Raw genomic sequence first — 23145 nt, 5'->3', positions numbered from 1 at the left:
GGATAGTAGCTATTTTTACATGGAATTCATCTGGAAAACAGGTTTAGATTGAACAAAACAATATAACATGAACACATTTACAGTTTTTTAGGTTGGAAAAATGTTATGAAGCTTTGAGAAGTGAAAATATTTTTTAATTCTTATTCAAGAAGAAAAATTAGAATAAAAAAAAAATTTAGTAGCGTAAAGGGAAAATTACCGACACTACTAAAAAATATATATTTTCTCATGGAGCTTCACTATTCATATAAAATAATTTATTTTCAATGGCATCTTATAAATATCAACAAACCAATAATCATGCTCACAAATCCATAATAAAAATTTAACAATAAAAACAATATCAAGCAAAGCAACCAAGACAAGATGAATTGAAACAAAGTTTGAGTTTTTAAGAAAAAGTTGAGACACAGAAAGAGAATCAAGAGGAGTTTCGAATGGAAATTTGATTAGGATATTATTAACGATCCAAATGGAGAGGGAGAGGGAGTGGGTGGTGTTGTTGCTGTGAAGGTATAGAAAAAATTTAGAGGGTTATTGCTTTGGTAATATAGCCAGGCACTCATCAGAGTGATCATGATGTTGGTTGAAATGGTGATGTATTTATTTTTCATGTTAGAAAATTTTTCATAATTTTTATCATAGTATAATGATTATTTTTAAATAAATTATTGACATAATTCTATCATATTTATTATTTTTTTAGTCTTCAATCATACATAAAATATTAAATACAAACATATTATTTTAATCTATATTTTTGTAACTAGCTTTGAGAATCTAATATTGTATAATTAAATTACAAAATGAAAGAACTTCTCTAAATATGAGATTAGATGTTTTAATAGAAATTATTTATTGATATATATAATTATTGATTTATTTTACTGAAAGGCATATTAAAATTTTAGTTTTTGAAATAATTGCTAGTTTTTGCATTTTAAAAGTTTTTTTTAAAATGTTATTTATTTATTTAAATTAATTTTTTTTATGTTTTCATATTAAATCAATGTACTTGTCAAAAATAATTTTTTTAAAATAAAAATATTATTTAAAATAAAAAATATTTTTAAAAAATAACTAAAAAAAATGATATGCAACTGGTTGTTTTCTGTTACGCCAAAAAGGCAGAAGCTTTTGCAAAGGAAAAGGCCTGGGAAATGCTAGGGACCGTGCGCCCTCCCGGTCAAAGGATGTCTCTGAGGATTCGTTCTAGTTTTTGACCCTTTCGAAAAGAGTTGTTGACCTCCGAGCCGCTGCTAATTTTGATTTCGGGCGCGTAACTGCTTAATTTCTATTTGTTTATTTATTTATTTATTACCAAAGACTGAAATGATGGTGCAATGAAGGCGGAGAAAAAGGTCTCTTACATATAAGCATTGCATTGACAAAACATCCCCCCACAAGTGTATAAATAAATAATGCTACCTAGCCACCTAGTCAAGGAGAGGTGTTTTATTTATATTAGTTGCATGCCCTATGATCTCGAAATTGGAATGATATGTCTGTGGTCAGTGATGTGGGTGGCGTTTATTTTTTAAATGGTTTTTTATTTGAAAATATATTAAAATAAAATACTTTTTATTTTTTAAATTTATCTTTTACATTAACTAAAATGATATAAAAATATTAAAAACAAATTTAAAATTGAAAAAAGAGTTGAAACTCTAACCTAAACAATCAAAAGTCAATTAAGGTTAAAAAGTTTTACATGTATTTATTTGAGAGCGACATTCGAAGTCAAATAAAAACAATAAATTCTCAACTCTAATTTCTTCTCTCTCGTTTTTCAACTGCGATATTACTCCATTTATAGAAAAAAGCCAACTAATTAGCCACTGCTAGTTTGCTGCCTGGCGTTACAATGTGATATGATCATAAATTTATTTTTAACATGACTAAAATATTTATATTATAGAAGATTATTTAATATTAATATTAAATTTGATCCAACAATTAATTTTTAAATTTTCTGATTTGATTAATCTTTTGTTAGATTTATATTTAAAATTAAACTATATAAAGGTTATTTTAATAATTTAATTAATTTAATTGATCAACAAATAACTTGGTTGTTTTGTAATAAAATTATAATGAAAAAGTTAAAAAATAATGAAATTGACATTAAATTTTATTATTTTTTATTTAATTAAAGTTTAAAATTAATCAATATATAAATTATCATAAAATAATCTAGTTAATATGGCCAGTTTAAAGATAACTTATTATGAAATTAAAAAAATCAAAAGAAAAAGAAAAGAAAAGAAAACTTCTTATTGATACGAGCAAGGAAGGAAGACCATACGTTTAAAAACTATGAAACATGTATGCCCTGTGATTTGTATAGGCCGAAGAGAAGAAGCACGCCTGTCATTAATGCATCTCAACGACTACGGTCCACAATAAATAAATATTTTTGGGTCCACAATGAAATTCAATTTATGGAAATAGCAATAATAATAATCATATATTTATGGAAATTATGCAATTAATTAGCTCAATAAAATCAAGAGATCACTGTTGTTTTTTGGAACTCTGTAAATGTAAAGGACTCTCTAATCTACTGATTATTAATTTTGTGGGCTGTTCTCATGAATTTGCAAAAACAGAGAAGAAAAGTGGCTTGTTTAATTTTCAGATTGGAGATTTCACAAATAATTTGCTTTGCTCAGTTTTGTGATTTTTGACTCTGGGAGCATATTTTATAACTTTAAAATTAATTATTTATATTATAATATTTATTTGATTGATATATATTTTTTTGAAATTTATTATTTCTTATTTAACTAGGCAAGTGTTATTAAGAAATTAATCTCTAAGGGGTTGCTTGAAAATACGGTTCAAATATCATTTTATAAAAAAATTATTTTTATATTTTTTGATCGTTTTGATGTGTTGATATAAAAATAATTTTAAAAAATAAAAAAATATTATTTATATAAAAACATTTTAAAAACAATAATTATTGGGCTCTTAAACACCTATTCTATTATCCTTCTTAAAAAAATTTTATTTTTATTTAAAGAATTGTAATAAATTGATGAGTTTTTACAAGTTTTCTTACAACTTTGCTATGTATATTAAAAAAGTTTAATAATAAATACAATCTCCCAATGACAAATTATCACGGAGTTAAATTTTTTAAAAATAACAAAAAAAAAAGGTTTGCCATGAGCCTTGACTTTTTTATTAAGATAGTGATTGTTTTTATATTTTAAAAATGTTTTTGAAGGTTTGCCATGAGCCTTAACTTTTTTTATTAAGATAGTGTTTGTTTTTATATTTTAAAAATATTTTTTATAAAAATTAATTTTTTATTTTATTTTTTTCGTTTTGAATGATTATTTTTGATATTTTTATATCAAAATAAATTTTAAAAAATAAAAAAATATTATTTTAATTTATTTGTAAATAAAAAAACATTTTAAAAAAATCATAACCACAATACCAAAAATACCCTAAAAATAAATATATAAAATTGACTAAACGTTAGGGAAAATCCAAGGGGGAAGGGATAGCACGAGAGCAGTCACTGGTAAAACGTGGTTTGATACTCTGGTTGACAGAAACAAAACAAAACAAAATAAAATATTAATAGTAATAAAAGAGGAAGGGTAAAGATTGGGCATGCATAGGTCTGGGGGTGGTGGCGGTCTTGATTTCTAAGATCATTGAAATAGCCGTTGGTGGGATGTGATTCTGAAAATGTCAAACAAGCAACGACGAACTACGAACAGATCCCATCATCTCCAACATGCCCTTGCTTGCTCTGTTTTTGCCTTTGTTTTGTTACATGTCCCCGTGTCTCCCCCCTCTGTGTTCTTGCTCTTTCTAGCGTTAATTGCAGGATTAATTAGCATTATTAAATCCCTCGAAATCAATAAGAAACAACATGGCTGCCTAAGCTAGAAATTTATGAGCATTCCCTCTCCTCTCCTCTCTCTCTAGATGCATACAAGTAGTCGTATATATAAGACACCTTGCTAAATGCCATCCGCAATTGCCCACCCATATTCCCCGTTGCCACTAGCAGCGAAGGAGCAGCGGCACCACCCCGCACACGCGCGCGCGCACTCCCTCCTACCACTCTCAAATAAGTTACCCTTTCAATATTATTTCTCAGTTACGAGAAGACTCATCAGAAGCATCCAAAAGGCAAGGCTACGCCACACATACCATTTTAAATTCTAGTTGTAGATCGAAGGAATTTATACCACCAAAAAGTTTTCGGAGGTCGTGTTTGTGTTTTTAGGCGCTAGCTTATAGCAAGATTTAGGAATCCCCACCTACACACGAACACTAGCGACTTTCTTTCTCTTCCTTTATTTATATCCATGAAGATCAAGGACAGCCAGTTGAGGCTTATTCAGGGTGCATCTTCTCATAATCTGGAACCTCTTCCTCACACTACCAGAATAGTATTGCTTCAACATGGCAGCAGCGGCCTCGTATTTACTCGGTAGACTTAGCAACGACAACATTAGTATCAATAACATCACCATTGATAATAGCGGTGGCAGTTGCAGCAACATCGACAACGCCAGTACTGCTTCATTGACAAGTGCCTCCTTGCTTACCAACGGCGGTAACCAAGCAACGACAATACCAGTAGTAGAAGCAGCAACTGGAAGGATGGTGAGAAAGAGGATGGCTTCAGAGATGATGGAAGTGCAATCAACAATGACTCCTCTAAATCACAGGTTATCTCGTGGTAACACCAACGTCTATTCACTTTCAATATCAGACAATAATAATGATGATGTTATTGGTATGACTAGAGGTATCGGTGCCTCCTCTTTTACTAGTTGTTCTAACAACAATATTAACCCTAATAACCTCAACCCAATCTTATATCCACCCCTCAACTACTCCACTATGACTTCTATGTTACCTTCTTCCACGAACTTGACAGCTATTACATCAGCCGGGTCTGCTTCTGTGTCCGTTTCTGGGTTTTTATCCTCTACGCCATCGACCAACTTAGCCACTATCTGTAATGACAACCAATCCCAACTCCCAGCCGTATGTGGTTTCTCTGGTCTGCCCTTGTTCCCTCCTGAAAGAGAAAGAAATATTGTCCGTTCGAACGCCGTCCCTCCACCCGGCCTTATCACTACCAGCTCTGCTTCTACCCCTACGCCCCCTATGGAAGATGCCGCACCCGCCACTGCCTGGATTGATGGCATCATAAAGGACCTGCTCCACAGTTCCACCAACGTGTCCGTTCCTCAGCTCATTCAGAATGTGAGGGAGATTATCTACCCTTGCAACCCCAATCTAGCCTCCCTTCTCGAGTACAGGCTCCGGTCCCTGACAGACCCGATAATCCCGGCCAATATTTACCCGGTGGAGAGGAGACGGAATAAGGAGGCAGCAGCAGTGCCATTGCCGTTTCAGAGGAATTATAATCAAGGTCATGCCCCTTCCGGCCTCTCTCTTGATCTTGATCATGTCTCCAATTCCGCTCCTCCAGTTTCATCACATGTTGTAAGTCACTACTCTAACTGGGGGCCGACGCCACCTCTCATTTGCCAACCAAACATCCAACAGCAACACCAGCAGCCAGAAGTCCACCTTGTTCATGATCAGCAACAGCAAGAGAGTCCATCTTCAACTTCCAATGTTACACCAACTATTCTAGCATTAAATCAAGGGCATCCTCCACAAAAAGCACAAGATCAGCAGCAGGAAAAATCATCATCTGCGGAGACACAAGTAGCCAGTAGCACACCTCCTCCCTCTTCATCGGTAGCTGCCAGCCGAGATAAGAAAGAGGAGATGCGGCTGCAAAAGAGAAACGAAGAAGGCTTGCACCTTCTGACCTTGCTCCTCCAATGCGCGGAGGCTGTCTCAGCTGATAATTTTGAGGAAGCTAACAAGATGCTACTTGAGATCTCGGAGCTGTCCACGCCTTTCGGAACTTCAGCGCAGCGTGTGGCTGCGTACTTCTCAGAGGCTATGTCAGCGAGGCTGGTCAGCTCATGCTTGGGGATATACGCGACGCTTCCTTCAATGCCTCAAAGCCACACCCAGAAGATGGCTTCGGCCTTTCAGGTGTTCAATGGAATTAGCCCTTTTGTCAAGTTTTCTCATTTCACAGCAAACCAAGCGATTCAAGAAGCGTTTGAAAGGGAAGAGAGAGTTCACATCATAGATCTGGACATCATGCAAGGTTTGCAGTGGCCTGGCCTATTTCATATCCTAGCATCTAGGCCCGGTGGACCACCATACGTCCGCTTGACGGGGCTGGGGACTTCCACGGAGGCTCTTGAAGCAACTGGGAAACGTTTGTCTGACTTTGCAAACAAACTGGGACTTCCCTTCGAGTTCATTCCAGTGGCCGAAAAAGTTGGAAATTTGAACCCAGAGAGGCTTAATGTTAGCAAGAGTGAGGCTGTTGCCGTCCACTGGTTGCAACACTCGCTCTACGATGTCACTGGTTCCGACACAAATATGCTTTATCTGCTGCAAAGGTAAATATGTGCTTCATCATCTTTTACTATTCACAACTCACAAGATCCCATAAAAAATAAAGTCTCTCCTCCTTTCTTTTCTTATACAAAAAAAAAAAAGCATTTCTTTTTGACTCATAGCAGTGACTGTAAATTGTAGCAGCTGATCAGCTAATTAAGTTTTCATTTCATATCAAAAGGGTAGATGCTTATGATAATAACTACAAACTTATTCCCTTTCTTGGAGTATGATTTTTTTGGAAATATTGGATTATGGATTCACATACGTATCACCATATTATATATATTGAATTTGCATTGAGAAGTCCATGATTTGATGATATCCATGTATATATTTTGTTACATAAAATAGCCAGCCATTGTTCCAGTATCCGTGAGCTAGGTTAGTTTGTTAATAATAAACCAATGCACGCACTACATATATAGCAATAATGGTTCTAAATGCACCATGTTCGCAGTTGCTAATGGGATGGGGCTGGTGGATTTTGTTGCAGGTTGGCACCAAAAGTAGTGACAGTGGTAGAACAGGACCTGAGCCATGCGGGATCCTTCCTGGGAAGGTTTGTGGAGGCCGTACATTACTACTCCGCACTGTTCGACTCCTTGGGAGCAAGCTACGGGGAAGAGAGCGAGGAGAGGCATGTAGTGGAACAGCAGTTGCTTTCGAGAGAGATACGCAATGTATTGGCTGTGGGAGGGCCTTCCAGAAGTGGGGATGTCAAGTTCCACAACTGGAGGGAAAAGCTTCAACAGTCTGGGTTCAAATGCATCTCTCTTGCTGGAAATGCTGCTAACCAGGCCAATCTGCTACTTGGCATGTTTCCCTCTGATGGTTATACGTTAGCAGAGGATAAGGGCACCCTCAAGCTTGGGTGGAAAGACCTTTGCTTGCTCACTGCTTCAGCCTGGAGACCTTTCCATATGAGCATTGAAACTGCTACCACCACCATCAACCACCACCACCACCACCATCGCTTTGTCACAGTCTAGCCATAGCTGGTCCTGGTTGCCTACTTTTCGATGTTACCATAGAGCATGAATTAAAAGCCCTCCTTTTCGTTTCCATCCCATTGGTTCACTAGGGGATTTGTGTTTTGTCTATTTTCTTTCTTTCTTTCTTTCTATCCCTTTTCCTTTCTTTGGACTATGGATATAAGAGTTTGCAAAGTTTTTGTTAGTCATGTAAAGCAGATGCAATTTTTCTTCCCATCAATTTCCCTTTGTGTATAATCCTAGTTACCCTCGTTTATGCATACAAGCTAAGTTAAAAAAAAAAGAAAAAAAAGCATTGAATTCCCACACAGATTAAATATATCATGAAAATGAGGGAGGGGGGGCGGGGCGACGAGGGCAGTATATCTGTGCCACCTAATAATATGGGATGTCATTAGAAAAGACTTCTGTACTAATACACTGCCATGCTATTTCTAATCTCTCATTAGGATAATCATATTCTTTTGGGCTGGCTCTAATTGGGCTAAATGTCTTTTTCACTCTGTGGAATCTCTCTCTCAATTTGTACCTGCCTAGGCCTCCGAAAACCCTTTTGAACTTCGTAGAAGGTAAAACGGTAGAAAAAGAGAGAAGTACATTGGCTTAATACGGAACTGAAGGATTTGGTGAAATTCAGTTGGATCAAGGTTTCCCTTGCATCTAATCTTAGATATGGTATTGGGAAAATATAGTCTTGAAAATTATTGGATTAGGACCACTGGATTAATGTGGAGTTTTCTTAATTAATTAATTGTTAGAGCAGCAGCACTCACATGTGAGTACTGAGTAACAAAATGGCAATAAGACATTTATGAGGTTTGGTAGTAAGGTTTTTCTTCCACTTTGTGTCCGTTCATATTTCAATGGAAAGATAATATAAACTCAATATGTGTACTAAAGAGTCTTAAGTTTTAACTACTATGCATAGTAAGTGAGATATTCTTTAAACTTTTTCCGATAATTAATGTTGCATTGCTCTATCTTTCAAGAAAGCATGTGTGTTTAGTTTTGATGAACACATCATATTTCAATGGAAAAATTAATTTTATTGTTTTTTAGATGAAAATCAAATCAAAAATGATAAATCATAACCTATAAAACAACCTAAGTTTAACTACTTTTCAACATGATTAGTCTTGAGTCCATTAACCTATATGATATTAGAGCTTGATTAAGACTTTGAAGTAGAAATGCACCAATACTTATCCTACATTGTTACCCTATTACACCTAAAGTTTTTTTCATTTCGCATTTTATATTTTAATTTTAAAGTATTTTAACATGCCATTTTAGGTTGTAGTATATATATAAGAAAAATTCAAAATACTAATTCAACATATATAATTTCAATTTAAATTTAAAGATAAATTAACTTGAAATTAAACAATTTAAATTTCAAACACAATGTTAAGTATTTAAACATAGTTTTAAAATTTAAACATTTATATTTAATAATTACTAGATTATTAACTCACGCTATGTTGTAGGTCAGATTAATTTTTTTAATATAAAAAGAAACATCCAAGCATAACTATTATTTTTCTAGTGAAAAATAAATTTAAACTGTGTAGGACTCAACCCACTATGACTCGATTGACTAAACAGGTCCGAAGACAACCTGAATAACTGATAACAATATTGTTTAACTGAAAAAAATTCAAGATGATATTTAAAAAAAAAATATTAAGACAACAACATATCAGATTAATTTGGGTTAACTTTCCATATCATGACTCGAGTCATGATACCATGATAATCCCAGATAAACCAAATCAAAACAAATTATGAAACTCAATTCTCAATAAATTTATTGTTGAATAATGAAATTAGAAAGAAATTAATCTAAAAAAAGAACATAATAAAACGACCCAAGTCTATCCATGTTAACTAGCAAAACTCATAATTAATTCATGAGACTAAGATAATTTTATAGAAAACAAACTAAAATAAATGACAAAACCTAATTCATAATCAACCAAATGTTGAGGATGTTGAATGATGAAACTACCAAAAAATTAATTAGCAACTAGAAAAAAAAACTCAAGTCAATTGTGTTAACCCATCAAATCTATGACATAGGTAATAAGACTAAGGTAACCACAAAGAAAACAAACCACAACAAATTATGAAGTTCAATCTCCAATAAACCAAGTGTTAAAGTATAACATTAGAGAAAAAACATAGATTTTTTCTAAAAAAACACTTCATAAAACATAACAGACAAAATGAAACTGAAACATCTCGTTTAGAATTTGGCTAAGAAATTTAGAATGGTTTGAAATTCAGAGCGAGATGAAATTTGTTTTGAGTTATTCTATTTTTTAAAATGATATGAGATATATTGGTTATTCCAAACAGGACATAATGAAATTAACAACCTTAATTACACCAACTATCATCACAACCGATAAAACTCAATCACTATACCATCACATTAATATCACACTATTAAAACCAAATCATACCCTTTACACATTTGATAACTTATTGCTAGATTGGTGATCATGTTATGTTCTGAGTCCATTTTTTAAACTTAAAACAAGAATTTTTAGAAGAAAAATTAGAAACTTAAGTCATACACTCGATGAGGTTCAATGAGCTTGGTTAATTGAATAACATGACTAAAAAAAGTGTAATAATAGTATATTAAAAAAATTATATCAATGCCAATTCTATAAAAAAAATATTTTGCCAATATTATGAAAAAGTCTATAATCACATTTAATAAAATAATATCTAAAACAAACTTTTAAGTCATCTAAAAATAATAATAAAAAAAAAAACTAATCAACAAAATGATGAAGGGCGAAATGAAAAAAAAACATCTCATTAATAAAAAGGATAAAAAACTCGAGTCAACTCATGTTAAATGAGTTAAATTGCCAAACACACACCCTGACCCGTGAAAATGAAATAACACCATTAAAACAAAATAAAAATAAAAATAAAAATATGAAGCTTAATTCCTAACCGAACCAATCTTGAAGTATAAAATTAAAAAAATAATAATTTAAAAAGAATAAAAAAATCAACTTGAATCACTTGAAGTAAATCTACCAAACTTATAATTCAAGTCATAAGATTAATATAGCCTTACAGAAATTAAATTAAAAAAAAATTATAAAGCTCAATTTTGAGATAAACTTATTATTGAAGAATAAAATTGAATAAAAAAATCTTTTTATGACAAAAAAGAAACCCAGAGTCAATTAAAAATAACTTGACAAACTTGTAATCTAAATAATAAAACAAAGATAACCTCATAAAAAAAAAATTTACAAAGCTTGATCTCCGATGTTAAAAAATAAAATTAAAAGGAAAATCAATTTTAAAAAATAACATAAAAAACTGAAGTCAACTAAAGTTATCATTTCAAGCCCTTGGAAAGATAATGTTAAAAAAAAATTATGAAGACCAGTTATCAATCAACCTAATAACAAGTAATAAAATTAAAAAAAATATTTAATAAAAAAATCTAAAAAAAATTAACAATAAATTAAAAACTACTTTTGAGATAAATATAAAATGATAGGACCTCTTGCTTTCTAAGAGAGAGAGGGCAGAAAACTAAGAGATGAGAAAGATAAGATAGGAGAAGGGAAAAAAAAATAAAATAGGAGTCATTACGCACCTCTATCAATTACGGGTGCCGCCCTTTCAACATTACCAAGGAAAGTGGCAGCCGCTAATGCCACCAGAACACAATAGTTTCCTTAACATTATGGTGAATGAAATGCATATACCAATAATTTTTTTTATGTGAAAGCTTTAATTATTTTTAATTTAAAATTTGATCCTTTGTATTTTTTTCAAATTAAAATTAATCCTTCAAGCCTCAATAAAATCAATTTTTATTTTGTAAAATTAAACATCAATCACATATACTAAACATTGCAATATTCATATGCAGGCAACAAAAATATATATTAACCTTAATCCTAAATATACTCCATGTAAAAGGATTGAATTGAAAGAAAAAAAAATCATGACAAAAACAAAAATCTGAACCTTTTCCCCGTGCATTTTAGTCTCTCATTTTAGCAAGAAAAAAAAATTTTACATTTGTCTATTATTCAAATTCAATCCCATAGATTTAATTATGTTATTTATATCAATAAATTTTCATTTAATTTTGCCACACCAAGTATCAATCTAGCTATGCATTTTTTTTTTGACACCGCAAGATCTCCTAACCCAGGCAGCTAAAACAAACTAGTATGCATAATCCCAAATAAAAACATCATCAAAGGAACAAATAGAAGAAAAGACATTAAAAGACCAAAATAAAAAATCCTAAAGGGCCAAAAAAAGAAAGAAAACACCATGAAACATTATTACAATCCAGTGTTTTCTCCCTACCTCCACAGTGAAACCCCCACACCCATCGGGTTTATTTATTTATTTTATTTGTAATGTAATTTCTAAGTGTAATTGTAATGTACCCATAACCATTGCATCTTAAACAGTCATCTATCTTGTATACCTGTTCTTCTCAATTGCAACTGTCTTATTCAGTCTCCAACTACTGGCATTCACAACTTTGTGCATCCACTTTTGGCATGGAAACGCAAACTTTCTAGCATACCAGTCAATCACATCACAAGATAAAGAAGAATTTACGCAGGAGACACTTTATAGCCAATCTGTCATCCTCCAACTTCTGGGTTTTGGGAGCATCCCTATGAAGTTGATATATTACTATACCATGCTCACTCTGCCTTAGGAATTTAAGAAAGTTTATGTCAGCACAGTAACAAGAATGCTTGGTATCTGAAATATTTGTTGCCGACACTAAGCAATGTCCAATTACATGCCAGGTCCTCAATTGACAAGCTACAGTTTCGGCAATGCCAATTCAGTTAATACATGAAGAGAAATATCGATACAAAAAGCTAAAAAAATAAATAAAAATCATCCCTCTAATTTTCTCATCACAATTAATTAATCGCACTTCTAAATCAAGCAACAAACAACTTGAGAAAAGAACAACTTACTTTGATGGGCACAAGACAACCTGCTTTCTCGACCACCGTTTACAAAACAAATGGCTATTCCAATCTTCTTGAAATTAGCATACATCTGGGCCCTTTTCGTGTACAGTAATATTGCCAAGCATTTGACTCCCACGTACAACTTAACAAATAAGAAGCAGAGCAGCTCTTACAATGTCCAATAAATTGCATTTCATATTCCAAATTCTCCATTCCTGGCAACTAGAGCTGCCCCCAAAGTGTCCACTCCCTTCTGCTTGCTAGAAACTTCAAAAAATATTCGTCCATTTATTTACCAAAAAAACAGAAGGCTATAATTTGTTGCAACCCAATATCTTTCTGGAATTTAAGCTCAGAAAAATTACGAGCATCATTTAACAAACATCTGGAAATTCATGCTTCCTGAATGTTCTCCACAAACTACGACTGTGATTAGACCACTGGCTTATTATGGAATCACTTTGCACTCACACTGTGATCAGACCACTGGGTTATTATGGATTCACATTGCACTCACCCAAGAATAGATCATCTCGGTTTAGAAACCTCTTCCAGTACTGTTTATACTTTGGGATTCCTAGCTCAAGCCATGGTTTCATTTGTCCATTAAAGTGCAACACTGCAGCCTTCTTAATGGCTTGGACATCAATCCCATAGTCATGACCCAGTCCAGACAAAGCCCATACACCATCAAGAGGATATACTAGGCCTTGAAACGTAAGCAAGCTTGCGCTCAATGCAACGGCTTCAGCAGATCCTGTTCCCTTGCTTACCTGGTTTTCCATGTTTGCAACGTAGGAAAACAAATGAGATGTAAAGGGTCAAATCTCATTATAATAACTAAAATATTCGATATAATACATAAATCATACTGGTCAACAAAAATCCTTTTGCCAAGGTTGTTAAAGCACTGTGGTGTGATGCATAGGATTAAGGTTTCATATTTCACTGTACAGATAATTTCCTTGGATACGATTAGAAATCACAGAAATCATACTGGTCAACCAAATCCTTTTGCCAAAGTTGCTATAGCTCTATGGTGGATGCATTAGGTCAAAGGAGGGTTGGTTTACCATCTCATATGATACTATGCAGCTAGTTTCCTCATATATGATTAGAACTGCCAAACAACAAAATACTCACAAAAGTAATTTCTCATAAAACATATTACGCAGCGTTAAATCACTCACCTCTTGTCCCAGCTTCCAATAAGTTTTAGTAAGATCTAGCTCTCTCCACCTAACCAGATCAATAACATTTAATCCAGACATCCAAGCACAAGAGTTTTCATCAAAACTGCCTTTTCCCAGAAAATTTCTTAGCTGACCCAACTGCACTGAACATAACTGTAAAGCGCCATTTACTTTCCCTCCCATGTCGATGTTCCATAGGTCAGACAAGTCCCGCTGGACTACAACATCATCATCCAGAACTACAACTCTCTTCAAATTCTCAAATATACTAGGAATGAGATAGTGAGCATGAGAAAAGACAGATACATATTCTGTTCTTAAATGAGTGGCTGGTGGATTATTAACAGTATGGAAAGACACACGATACTCCACAGGCAGTGACATGCTTTTCAGAGCCTCCTTATCATGATATTTCAGGGTAACATTTTCAACATTCAAAACTTGGACAGCAGCTTCCTTGTAAGTATTTCTTAGGAACCATAGTTTCATTGCAAAATAATTCAGTCCATCAGTCAGAACATGAAAAACCAGATTCCCACTTTCCTGAAGCATGAAGGTCAACAATTAGATAACTGGAATTCAATTTTTAAAAAATTAAGGAGTGCATGGGAGAATACTTGCAACGTACTCTTGCGTGCACAGCAGTGGAGTTGATTACAACTGAAGCAGCAAGTATGTTTGTGGAGAATATAACATAGTGTTGCAATGATGGATTTGAATATCTTTCAGACAGAGGGAGCTCCTTATCATGTACAGAAGATTTAAAATATTCCACGAGCAGTCTCATAGAGAGGCAGTGGAGACCCTTTGGCATGGTCTGCACTGCAAGTTGATAAAGGAAAGCACTCTGCTTCATGTGAAAATTAGTTTCTTCCTCAGTTAGATCAAGTATCTGCCTCAATTTCTTGTCAATGTTATTACAATCCACAGGGAATGTTTTAGCTTTAGATATCACATTTTCCATCTTCTGTAATTTCTTCTGAATTCTGATGAAACAGGTAAATTAGTGTGCTTGAGCAGGATGTAAATTTGTTAAGCAGTATCTGTTACACTAGCAAAGATAAATTAAGAAAGAGTGACAGCCCACATCAAAGGAGAAAGCAAGCAACAATGAGGCCATATAGCAACATGTGTGAGAACACCAGCACCTTCCTGGAACAACAAGCTCAACAGATCTTTATCAACTTCTGCTTCAGCATTTGTAGTATTGTTTGACATAAAGTGTTTTGTAGACCCTACGTTTCTTGCCTTTTTCTCTCCTCTCTATGTCATTGCTGCTAAAAATGTGGAGCAGGACTAGCAGATACTTATTGTTTGGGTTAGGTTGTGGAGTTTGGAGATTTGGGACTTGGAAATTGAACACAGGTTTGATTATGCAGAAAAAAGGGGAAAAAAGGAGGAAAACTACTACTCTGACACCAGTAGGTTCAAGGAACCACTCCTTGAATGAAAACCTAAGCATCAAATAGTAAGGATCATGGAATCATTGATCCTCAAATGAAAGTTCCATCACACTCTCAATAAGCATAAATCAATAGGCTACACCTATTTTTACAAGTCTCTGCTAGTTTTGACAGAATACAAGCATGTTTATAAGCTTGAAATATTCCTTTTCCTAAAGGACTAGGATATAAGACATAAAATTCCAATTAACCAGGTGAGAAATGACAGGGAGTGAGACTTTATATTTCCTACACATAGCTATCACTGATCTTTCAAAAAACTTTACTGATATCACAAACTTGCCTTGCTTAAATATTCACGTACTTTCAGAGTTAAATCCATAGGCTGCATCAAGATGTAAGAACTAAAACCCAAAAAATGAAAGAAAAGTGGATAAATGTGCCACGGGATGGAAGCTTTTTGGGTACTGCTATGGATTACATCTGGCATTGACCACAACATGATGCTACAGGACAAACTTGAACCCAATGGCAACCAAGCCCCCCAAAAGCATATGGCTAAAGCTTTTCAAGAAGGAATGATAACCATTGGTGAGAATGGACACAGCCTTAAGCACCCATATTTAGGACAAGGAACATCAGCAGCTCCACATGTGCACAAACAGTAAGAACCCCCGGTGCTTGTCCCAGTCTCAAAACATTAACTCCATGCACATGTTCATGACATCCCAAATGCTTACTGCTGGCGCTACAATTTTATTATAGACAATCAGGAAGCCAGTAATGCTAAAGAGTAGAACCATACGTACAATATGTACTTTGCTAGTGAAGGAAAAACATGTTAAAGAGGAGTCAAGAACAGATAGGAACACAGACATAAATTTCTATGAGCCAAGAAAATGTGGAAAACACTAATTTTGCATAAAACAGGCACAGTCTGATGTCCAGGAAGAACAAAGAATAATGATCTGATACTTCTAATACCAGTAGGAGACAAGCAGCAATGGAAGAGTCAACAAACATCCTTTGTTGTATGGATTGAGACATTTAGCTTCACATAATAAGCTTCATTCCACTAGATGATGTTTATTATGTACTTAAAATGGAAATAATGATGGATAAAAAATGGTAAGAATGGATATCTTTACTTCCTCACATCATTGAAGTCACGCTAATGGAAGATAAAAGTCATATGAAACTTAAAGTGACTTACTGTGGTGGAAGATCAGCATCTGTTGAGCTTTCACTAAGAATACGCTCCAGTTCTTGAATATTTTGTCTCATTTCATTAGTTAACTTCTCTTGAGATAGAAGCTTTGCAATAGTAGGATAATATGCTCTAGCCACAAAAAGCTGGTCCTTCAATTTATTCACCATAAAATCCTTCATACTTTCTCTATGCTCATCACACCAATGGCAATAGCCTCCATATCTGAGCTCACATTTTTCACTTTCCTCAAATGCACTTCTTTTGTGCTTGGTGATTTCATCTGTACCAATAGTTACAGCATTCTGCCACAGCATATTAAAAAAAAGCTCTTGAGGCTTTAAAAGCATTACAAAATGAATAACTTTTTCAGGAAAACACTCTGATGTGTGCATACGTACATTTCTCCTGAGAGGTGGTTGAGGTGCAGCTGGGGGTACCACAGGAGTACCTGTTAGTCATTGGAAAGGAGAATAAGCCTTTTTTTAACATTAAGTCATATAATAGGGCATCAACAATTATAAAAGAAACTTTAGAGAAAAGAGCTCAACAAGATCTTCGTGTCATTGACTACCATGAATAGAACCTGAACTTGTGGTCTTATTATCTGCTCCACTTGTAAAGTTTATAACCTGGGATAAAATACAAAATAAAAGAAAAACAGTGGATTAAAAACAGATTTAGATACCTGTAGTTAAGCTAAAAAAGTTAATAAGTTTAAATCAGGTCATATGTTTATCAAATTTTCATAGGCTGATTCCACTAACAAAACAAAATTCTAGGTTTGAAAATTTTATCCCACTATGAAACATTTGCTAATCAATCTCTAGTCTGCTCACTTTGATCCCTAATCCAACTTCCAAATAAATCACTACAAGACTAGCATCTATTCTGCTACCCAAAGTTTGCCTATATCATGACATAGGGCAGAAAATACACACATCCATTTTTAGCTTCCACCACTGTTTTTCAAAAGATTATCTAAACAGTCTCTCGAGCTCTTCTAAAGTATATCCCTGCTAAAAAAAATTTCTTCTCATCCAAACTACTTTGGTAGAACTGCAGACCTCTTGATTTAACAAAACTGAAATATCAACTTTTTTAGTGCCATTGAACTTGAATAAGGGGAACAAACGTGAAATAGGTAACAAAATGCATCAAGCTTACACTAATATGAATAATGAGATATTCTAGGAGGACAAGCATAATAGAGAACAGGAACCGATCTGAAAGCTAAAAGAAATGTATGGAAACAGAATTATGTCCTCTACATAAATATTACTAGATAATCTATAAAAATGCAATGAGAGGTTAAACCACCTAAAGTTGAATCCATTACATGTTCAGAAGCCAACCCGAACAACTACCAGTCTCAATAAAGTTCCACAAGTAGAGTGCAAAGCAGTTTTCAAGCAGACCAAGGCGGGTCATAAATGGGAGCATGGTTCCAAAGTTTAGCAAGGAAAAAAATAAATCTAAAGGACATTACTTGATGAATATTAGGAAGAGTTGGCGCAAAATTCTCAATAAGTTGCTTCACGTGGTTTGACTGATCTGTCTACAGTAACATACAAATAAAAATAAAATCAGTCCGTCAAATGAAAACAATATTCAAACAAATATGGGGGAAAATAAAAGGTAATATCAATGAAAACCCTAATAATTAAATTAAACTAAAATAGTAAGTTTGAATAGAAGAAATACATACATACGAAGCAGAAGAAGAAGTTTGTGGATCAGAGGGGTGTCCTGCGGAGGAAGACAAAATGACATGATGGAGCAATTGATTTGATTTAACGGGAAATAGAAAGAGATCTGGTTGCCGTATGTTTAGTAAAAAGTAAAGTGCGTGTGTATTATGCATCAGTTCGATTCGAAATTAAAATTAAATAATAAAAAAAATCTGGATCTGAGGGAGAAAGAGAGATGTTGATATTGAAAAGAGTTACCGGTGGAGTGAAAGCCGTTGTGGTAAAGGCCGAGCAAAAAGACGAGAGGAACGAGCATTGAAAGCAGCACCAGAAATAGCACTCCTATTACCAGACATCTCCATCGCCTTTTCCCTTGATTGTGATTATTATGATAGCCTTTCATCTCCTACTTCCTTCCTCCCTCCCTACTCTCCGTCCGAGGAGATTCTCTTCTGTCCTTTCTTCCTGTCACCTCTCCTATCTAGTCTAGTCTAATCTAATTGCTGCTGCTGCTGCTGTGCAATGTCAGTCAGTCGGATTCAAATTTCAGGGTTTTTCCTTTCATCGCAATCAACGAATCATTCACATTACTAAAAACTTCAACAAGCCATTATTATTATCGTTGTGCACCGCATCTCCTCTTCAACCTCTTCTTCCTCCTCCTTTTGTTTCCAAATACAGAAACAAACTACAACTCCACAATGCGAAGGATCTCTTCTGGATACAGCAGCGAGAGAGAGAGCGAGAGAGAGAGAGAGAGAGAGAGTAAGAGAACCACACACGCAGTTGGAAATTTGCACGTGCCACAGTATCTCAAACTAACCTCTTTTGTTTTTCTTTTCTTTTCCTCTACCTCTTATATCAACTGCTACTCCTTTCGTCCTCGTACGCATCGTTTTACCTTCCTTTCCTCCCTACTTTATTATTGTTAATTCCCCCTTTTATTTGTTTTGTCATGTCATTTGAATAAAGGCTTTTTCTAAGGCCCAGATTCTCGCGCTTGACATGGCTTCTTTTTCTTTTTTCTTTTTTTTTTATCTTTTTTTTAATTATTTTTCTCATATATATATTTTTTATTTTTTATTTTTTTTCTTTTAATATTATATTTGAATTGAGTCTTCTTTTCATTTTAATATTTGATTAATTTTAAATTGATTTTTATAACTTATTTTGGTTGATTTTATATAAAATTATTATAGTTTCAAACAAATATTTTAATATTTAGTTTTTACTTAATTTTATGAGTGTATAATTTTTATATTATATAACTAAATAAAAAATAATTTTTTTAATAAGTTATGACACTTAGTAGAGTCTATAATCTGGATTGTGAGTTAAATTAAGCTAAAAACCCTGGGTTAATATAATATATTGTTATCTTACTATTTATAAAAAAAATATCATCTTGAATATTTTTCTTGAATATTTTTTAAAGTCAAACTATAAATATCATCTTGAATATTTTTTAAAGTCAAACTATATTTTTTTTACTTATCATTTGAGTTGTTTTAAAACTTGCTAAGTCTATCAAGTTACGTCAATCAAGTTAATTTTAAACTCGAGCTATGATCAAACCTGGTGAAGTACATGACTCGAGTCGTGGATTTGATGGGTTAACCTATGATGTTCGAGTTGATCTAATATGTTACTGTCTTAATATTAAAAAAATATTATCTTAAATCTTCTTTTTTTAAATTAAACCATGTTTTTTTACTTGTTATTTGGGTTGCTGCTGCATTTGTCAAGTCTACTAAGTCATGTCGAAGAAACTCCCACATGATTTAGTTTTAAACTTTTGAAGTCGAGTTGAGAGGTTTCAATGTTGATCCATTGTGTCAAATTTAATAACATTGTTAAATAGTTTCTTACAATCTAAACATTCTTTTTTTATGTTTAAAAGAATTATGATCTGACTTTGTAGCGTTATGCAAGCTTGTAAACTAGTGCGTGTATAATAAGGGATTGATTATGTATGCCAATTCAATTTACAAAAATAAAATGATAATTTCATGACTTTTGATACTTTTGTTTATTTTTTTTCATGTAAATTTTTTTTTAAAAAAAATATATTAGGTGGTGAAATGATGAACAAGGAAGAAAAGGGGATCAAAGATCAAATAATATAATGGAAGATCACATAAATAAAAAATATATATATATAAATAAGGATTATCTTTCTTTCAATAAAGATTCAAGCTAAACTAGAAAAAATATAGAAAAAGGGTTGCAAGAATAAGAAAAGCTTTGATCATAAAATTTTCATATTAGAGATCCTAGTTCAAAAAAGAAAGAATATAAAAATTTATGTATTTTTTATATTTTTCTAATTTTTCCCTCACACTATAAAATAGGGTCTCAAGTATATAAAAGAAAAACACACTATAAATACCAAAAATAAGTTAGACATATTTAATAAAATAAATAATATAATGGAAGATCACATAAATTAAAAAAAAATAAGGATCATCTTTCATAAAATAAAGGGTAAGGCAAAACCTTAAACAATGTTGGAAGAGATTTTGCACTTATAAGTAGGGGAGAAAAAATAATTTATGAATTAAAAATTTTTAAATTAGAGATCCTTATTTAAGAATGAAAAAATATAAAAATTTTCCTATATTTTATTTTTTTCAATTTAATAGGAACCAACACTATAAATTAAGGTCCAGGGTGTACAAAAAAAATATATATTAGAAATACCCAAAATCAGTCAATCATGAAGAAATATAGACCTAAAAAGAAAAAGGGACAAAGGAAAAAAATGGAAAAAAAAACAAACTCTTTCTAAAAATATTTCTTTATAATTTCTTCTTTTTTTGAAAAAAAAAGAAAGAAAGAAATATCAAAACAAACTCACTCTAAATAAAACCAAATCACCACCCTTACCTTATTTTCCCATCAATCTATGACAATAACGTAAAAACTTCATAAACCTCTCTTAACTTTCATAATAGCCATTTTCATGATTAAAAGCACCATCTAACCCATCATCGCAACAACCTATCTTCCATGTCAATCATCACCATCGATAGGAATTATTCACATTATAACCACTACTCATTAAAAACCACTATAATCCTTTTTTTCTCTTCACCTGAAACAAATAATGGTAGACAACAACAATAGCATAATCCATAAAGAGAATAAAGCAAATAATCCAAAACTTGACATTGATCTCCCACCTTGAGCAATGGTGAGCTACACCATTTGTGTAAACAAGACGAGGGAAATGAGGCGTATTTGGTCTATCAACTCACATGTTTTTTCCTTTCATCAAAATATGTGATTATTCTCTACAATCCGTGTCATACATCCAAGTGTGGCAATTACATGTCTCCATTGTTCAAGTTAGTTTCCAATAAATTCTAATCAACTCAAACAAATCATGAATGTCATTTTTGAATTCGAAATGAATTATTATTTTGTAAATAAATTTTAATATATTATTAATTTGTAAATGAATTGTGATGAATACTTCAAGTGTTAAGGTTTGCATTATTGTATGGTGACCCCGAGGGTATGATATCTATAAAGATTTATTTTTCAAGGTGTGATGAGGTTGAAATCAATACTCCATAATAACGTTAGGAGGACAGGTAGCAACAAGATTATCTAAGGTGCAATGCTTTGACCTAGATGTGGAATTTTTATGTGTGGATATTTATGTTTGTTGATTGAAAAACTTGTGTTTTTATGTTATAAAATAAACTACATTATTGTTTTCATATAAAAAATAATGAAAAATATATGGTTGCCTTCCTTAGTGTAAGTATATATTTATTGTTTTCTTTACCAAAGGATCAACCTGGAGATAGTATGATCCTTAAATAGGTCAAGTCTTTTGTATGTTGAAACTTAGTTATTTTCATATAAATTTTTTTTTTCATTTTTCTTTATCAAATAACCAATTTTGGGATAATATGATCTTTAACTGTTTATATCCTTTAGATCTTGAAATTTTGTTATTTTAAAATAAAAATATTTTTTTTTCCTTTTCCCCCTCTAAAAATCAACTTGGGGATGTATGATCTTTTAGGTTTTCTGGAATGCATATACATAATGGAAATAATCAATTTTAATTTTTTTTGGGAATCTTAAAGATTTTGTTATACAGATTTAGAGTTTTTTTTGGGTTTATACAAAGATTATCTAAAGATCAGATATTCTTTTTAGCTTTGAATAACTACTTCAAGATTGAGTTATCGCAAATCACAAGACATTTAAATATCTAGTCTTTAATGGTGATATACATGAATCACTAGTGAGAAATATCTTGATCCCTTTTAGAAGAGATAGATTGTTATACCTTAAAGTACTAGCTTTTTTCTTTTGTGTTTCAAGTAGTTTTTGTATTATACTTTACTCACATAAAATAAAACAGCATAACTTTATATTTACAAAGAAACCTAAAAAACCATGTAAATGAAAAAAAAATATATCAATTTTCTATTTAAATAATATCACATATATTATTTTAGGCTAATTTTAGAAATTTATTCAATTATGTCCTCAGTTGATTATTTCTAGGTCTAGAATTGTAATCTCCTATATTAGTTATATTATAGTCTTCAATTTCTAAAACTTATTTATAATCAAGTCACATTTGATTAATCATTGTATATTAATTTATGATTAATGGTTCTTATGTGCGCAACCTATTAAGTTTTCTAATAAGTTGGCCTAAATATAAATCATAATCCTAAATAAAATAAGATTACATAAAATAAAAAATTTAATTTATTATCAATTCAACAATCAATTGATTTATATTTAAATATGAAGTATAACGTCTAGAAATTTGTTATTATCCCCCAAATATTAGAAAAGTCATAAGTGATTTGGATTAACCTTTTAGTGACCAATTTCTTAGTATAATTATTATCTTTTCATAAAAAATATTCTGATTTAGATATTATAGCATAAAATATGTTTGTTTTATTAAATCATTTTAGTTGTTAACACTTTAGTTATTGATTATTGAAATAAGATTTAATTTTTTTTTAAATATCATTCCACCTTAGTCAAAGATTTCACAATCAATATTATTTGATAACATATAAAACATTTTTAGTAATTCATCTAGGATGATGAACCCTCCTTTTATTACTTAAATATATTTATATAGTTTATGTTATACTCAATATTTACTTGTTTGTTATCATTGATTAAGATAGTAAGCTTTTTTTATAGATAT

The 23145-nt window shown here is 32.3% G+C and overlaps 2 protein-coding genes across 3 annotated transcripts; one reads left to right on the top strand and one right to left on the bottom strand.

Annotated features, from left to right (window-relative positions):
* Positions 1-3635: 3635 nt before the first annotated feature.
* Positions 3636-7686, top strand: LOC105121805 (protein SCARECROW-like). The gene is made up of 2 exons (XM_011020607.1): positions 3636-6473; positions 6968-7686. Exons 1-2 carry the CDS (start codon positions 4432-4434, stop codon positions 7461-7463), a joined length of 2538 nt encoding a protein of 845 aa, XP_011018909.1. The 5' UTR covers positions 3636-4431; the 3' UTR covers positions 7464-7686.
* Positions 7687-12217: 4531 nt separating this feature from the next.
* LOC105121804 (probable galacturonosyltransferase 7) lies at positions 12218-18862 on the bottom strand. 2 transcript variants are annotated; one of them, XM_011020605.1, is made up of 10 exons: positions 18210-18862; positions 17969-18009; positions 17750-17818; positions 16835-16892; positions 16662-16711; positions 16267-16565; positions 14279-14636; positions 13648-14193; positions 12949-13230; positions 12218-12902 (listed from the first exon to the last, which is right to left on the bottom strand). In XM_011020605.1, the coding sequence occupies exons 1-9, from the start codon at positions 18352-18354 to the stop codon at positions 12952-12954; spliced, it is 1845 nt and encodes a 614-aa protein (XP_011018907.1). In that variant the 5' UTR covers positions 18355-18862; the 3' UTR covers positions 12218-12902; positions 12949-12951. The 2 variants fall into 2 exon arrangements, with proteins under 2 accessions (XP_011018907.1, XP_011018908.1); XM_011020606.1 differs by having other exon boundaries at positions 12218-12912; positions 12959-13230.
* Between the last annotated feature and the right edge of the window lie 4283 nt (positions 18863-23145).

The sequence above is a fragment of the Populus euphratica genome, unplaced genomic scaffold, assembly GCF_000495115.2.
Source record: "Populus euphratica unplaced genomic scaffold, PopEup_1.0 scaffold46.1, whole genome shotgun sequence".
NCBI lineage: Eukaryota > Viridiplantae > Streptophyta > Magnoliopsida > Malpighiales > Salicaceae > Populus > Populus euphratica.
Note: the sequence above shows the minus strand (reverse complement) of the source record. Positions and strands in the feature narration are given on the sequence as shown.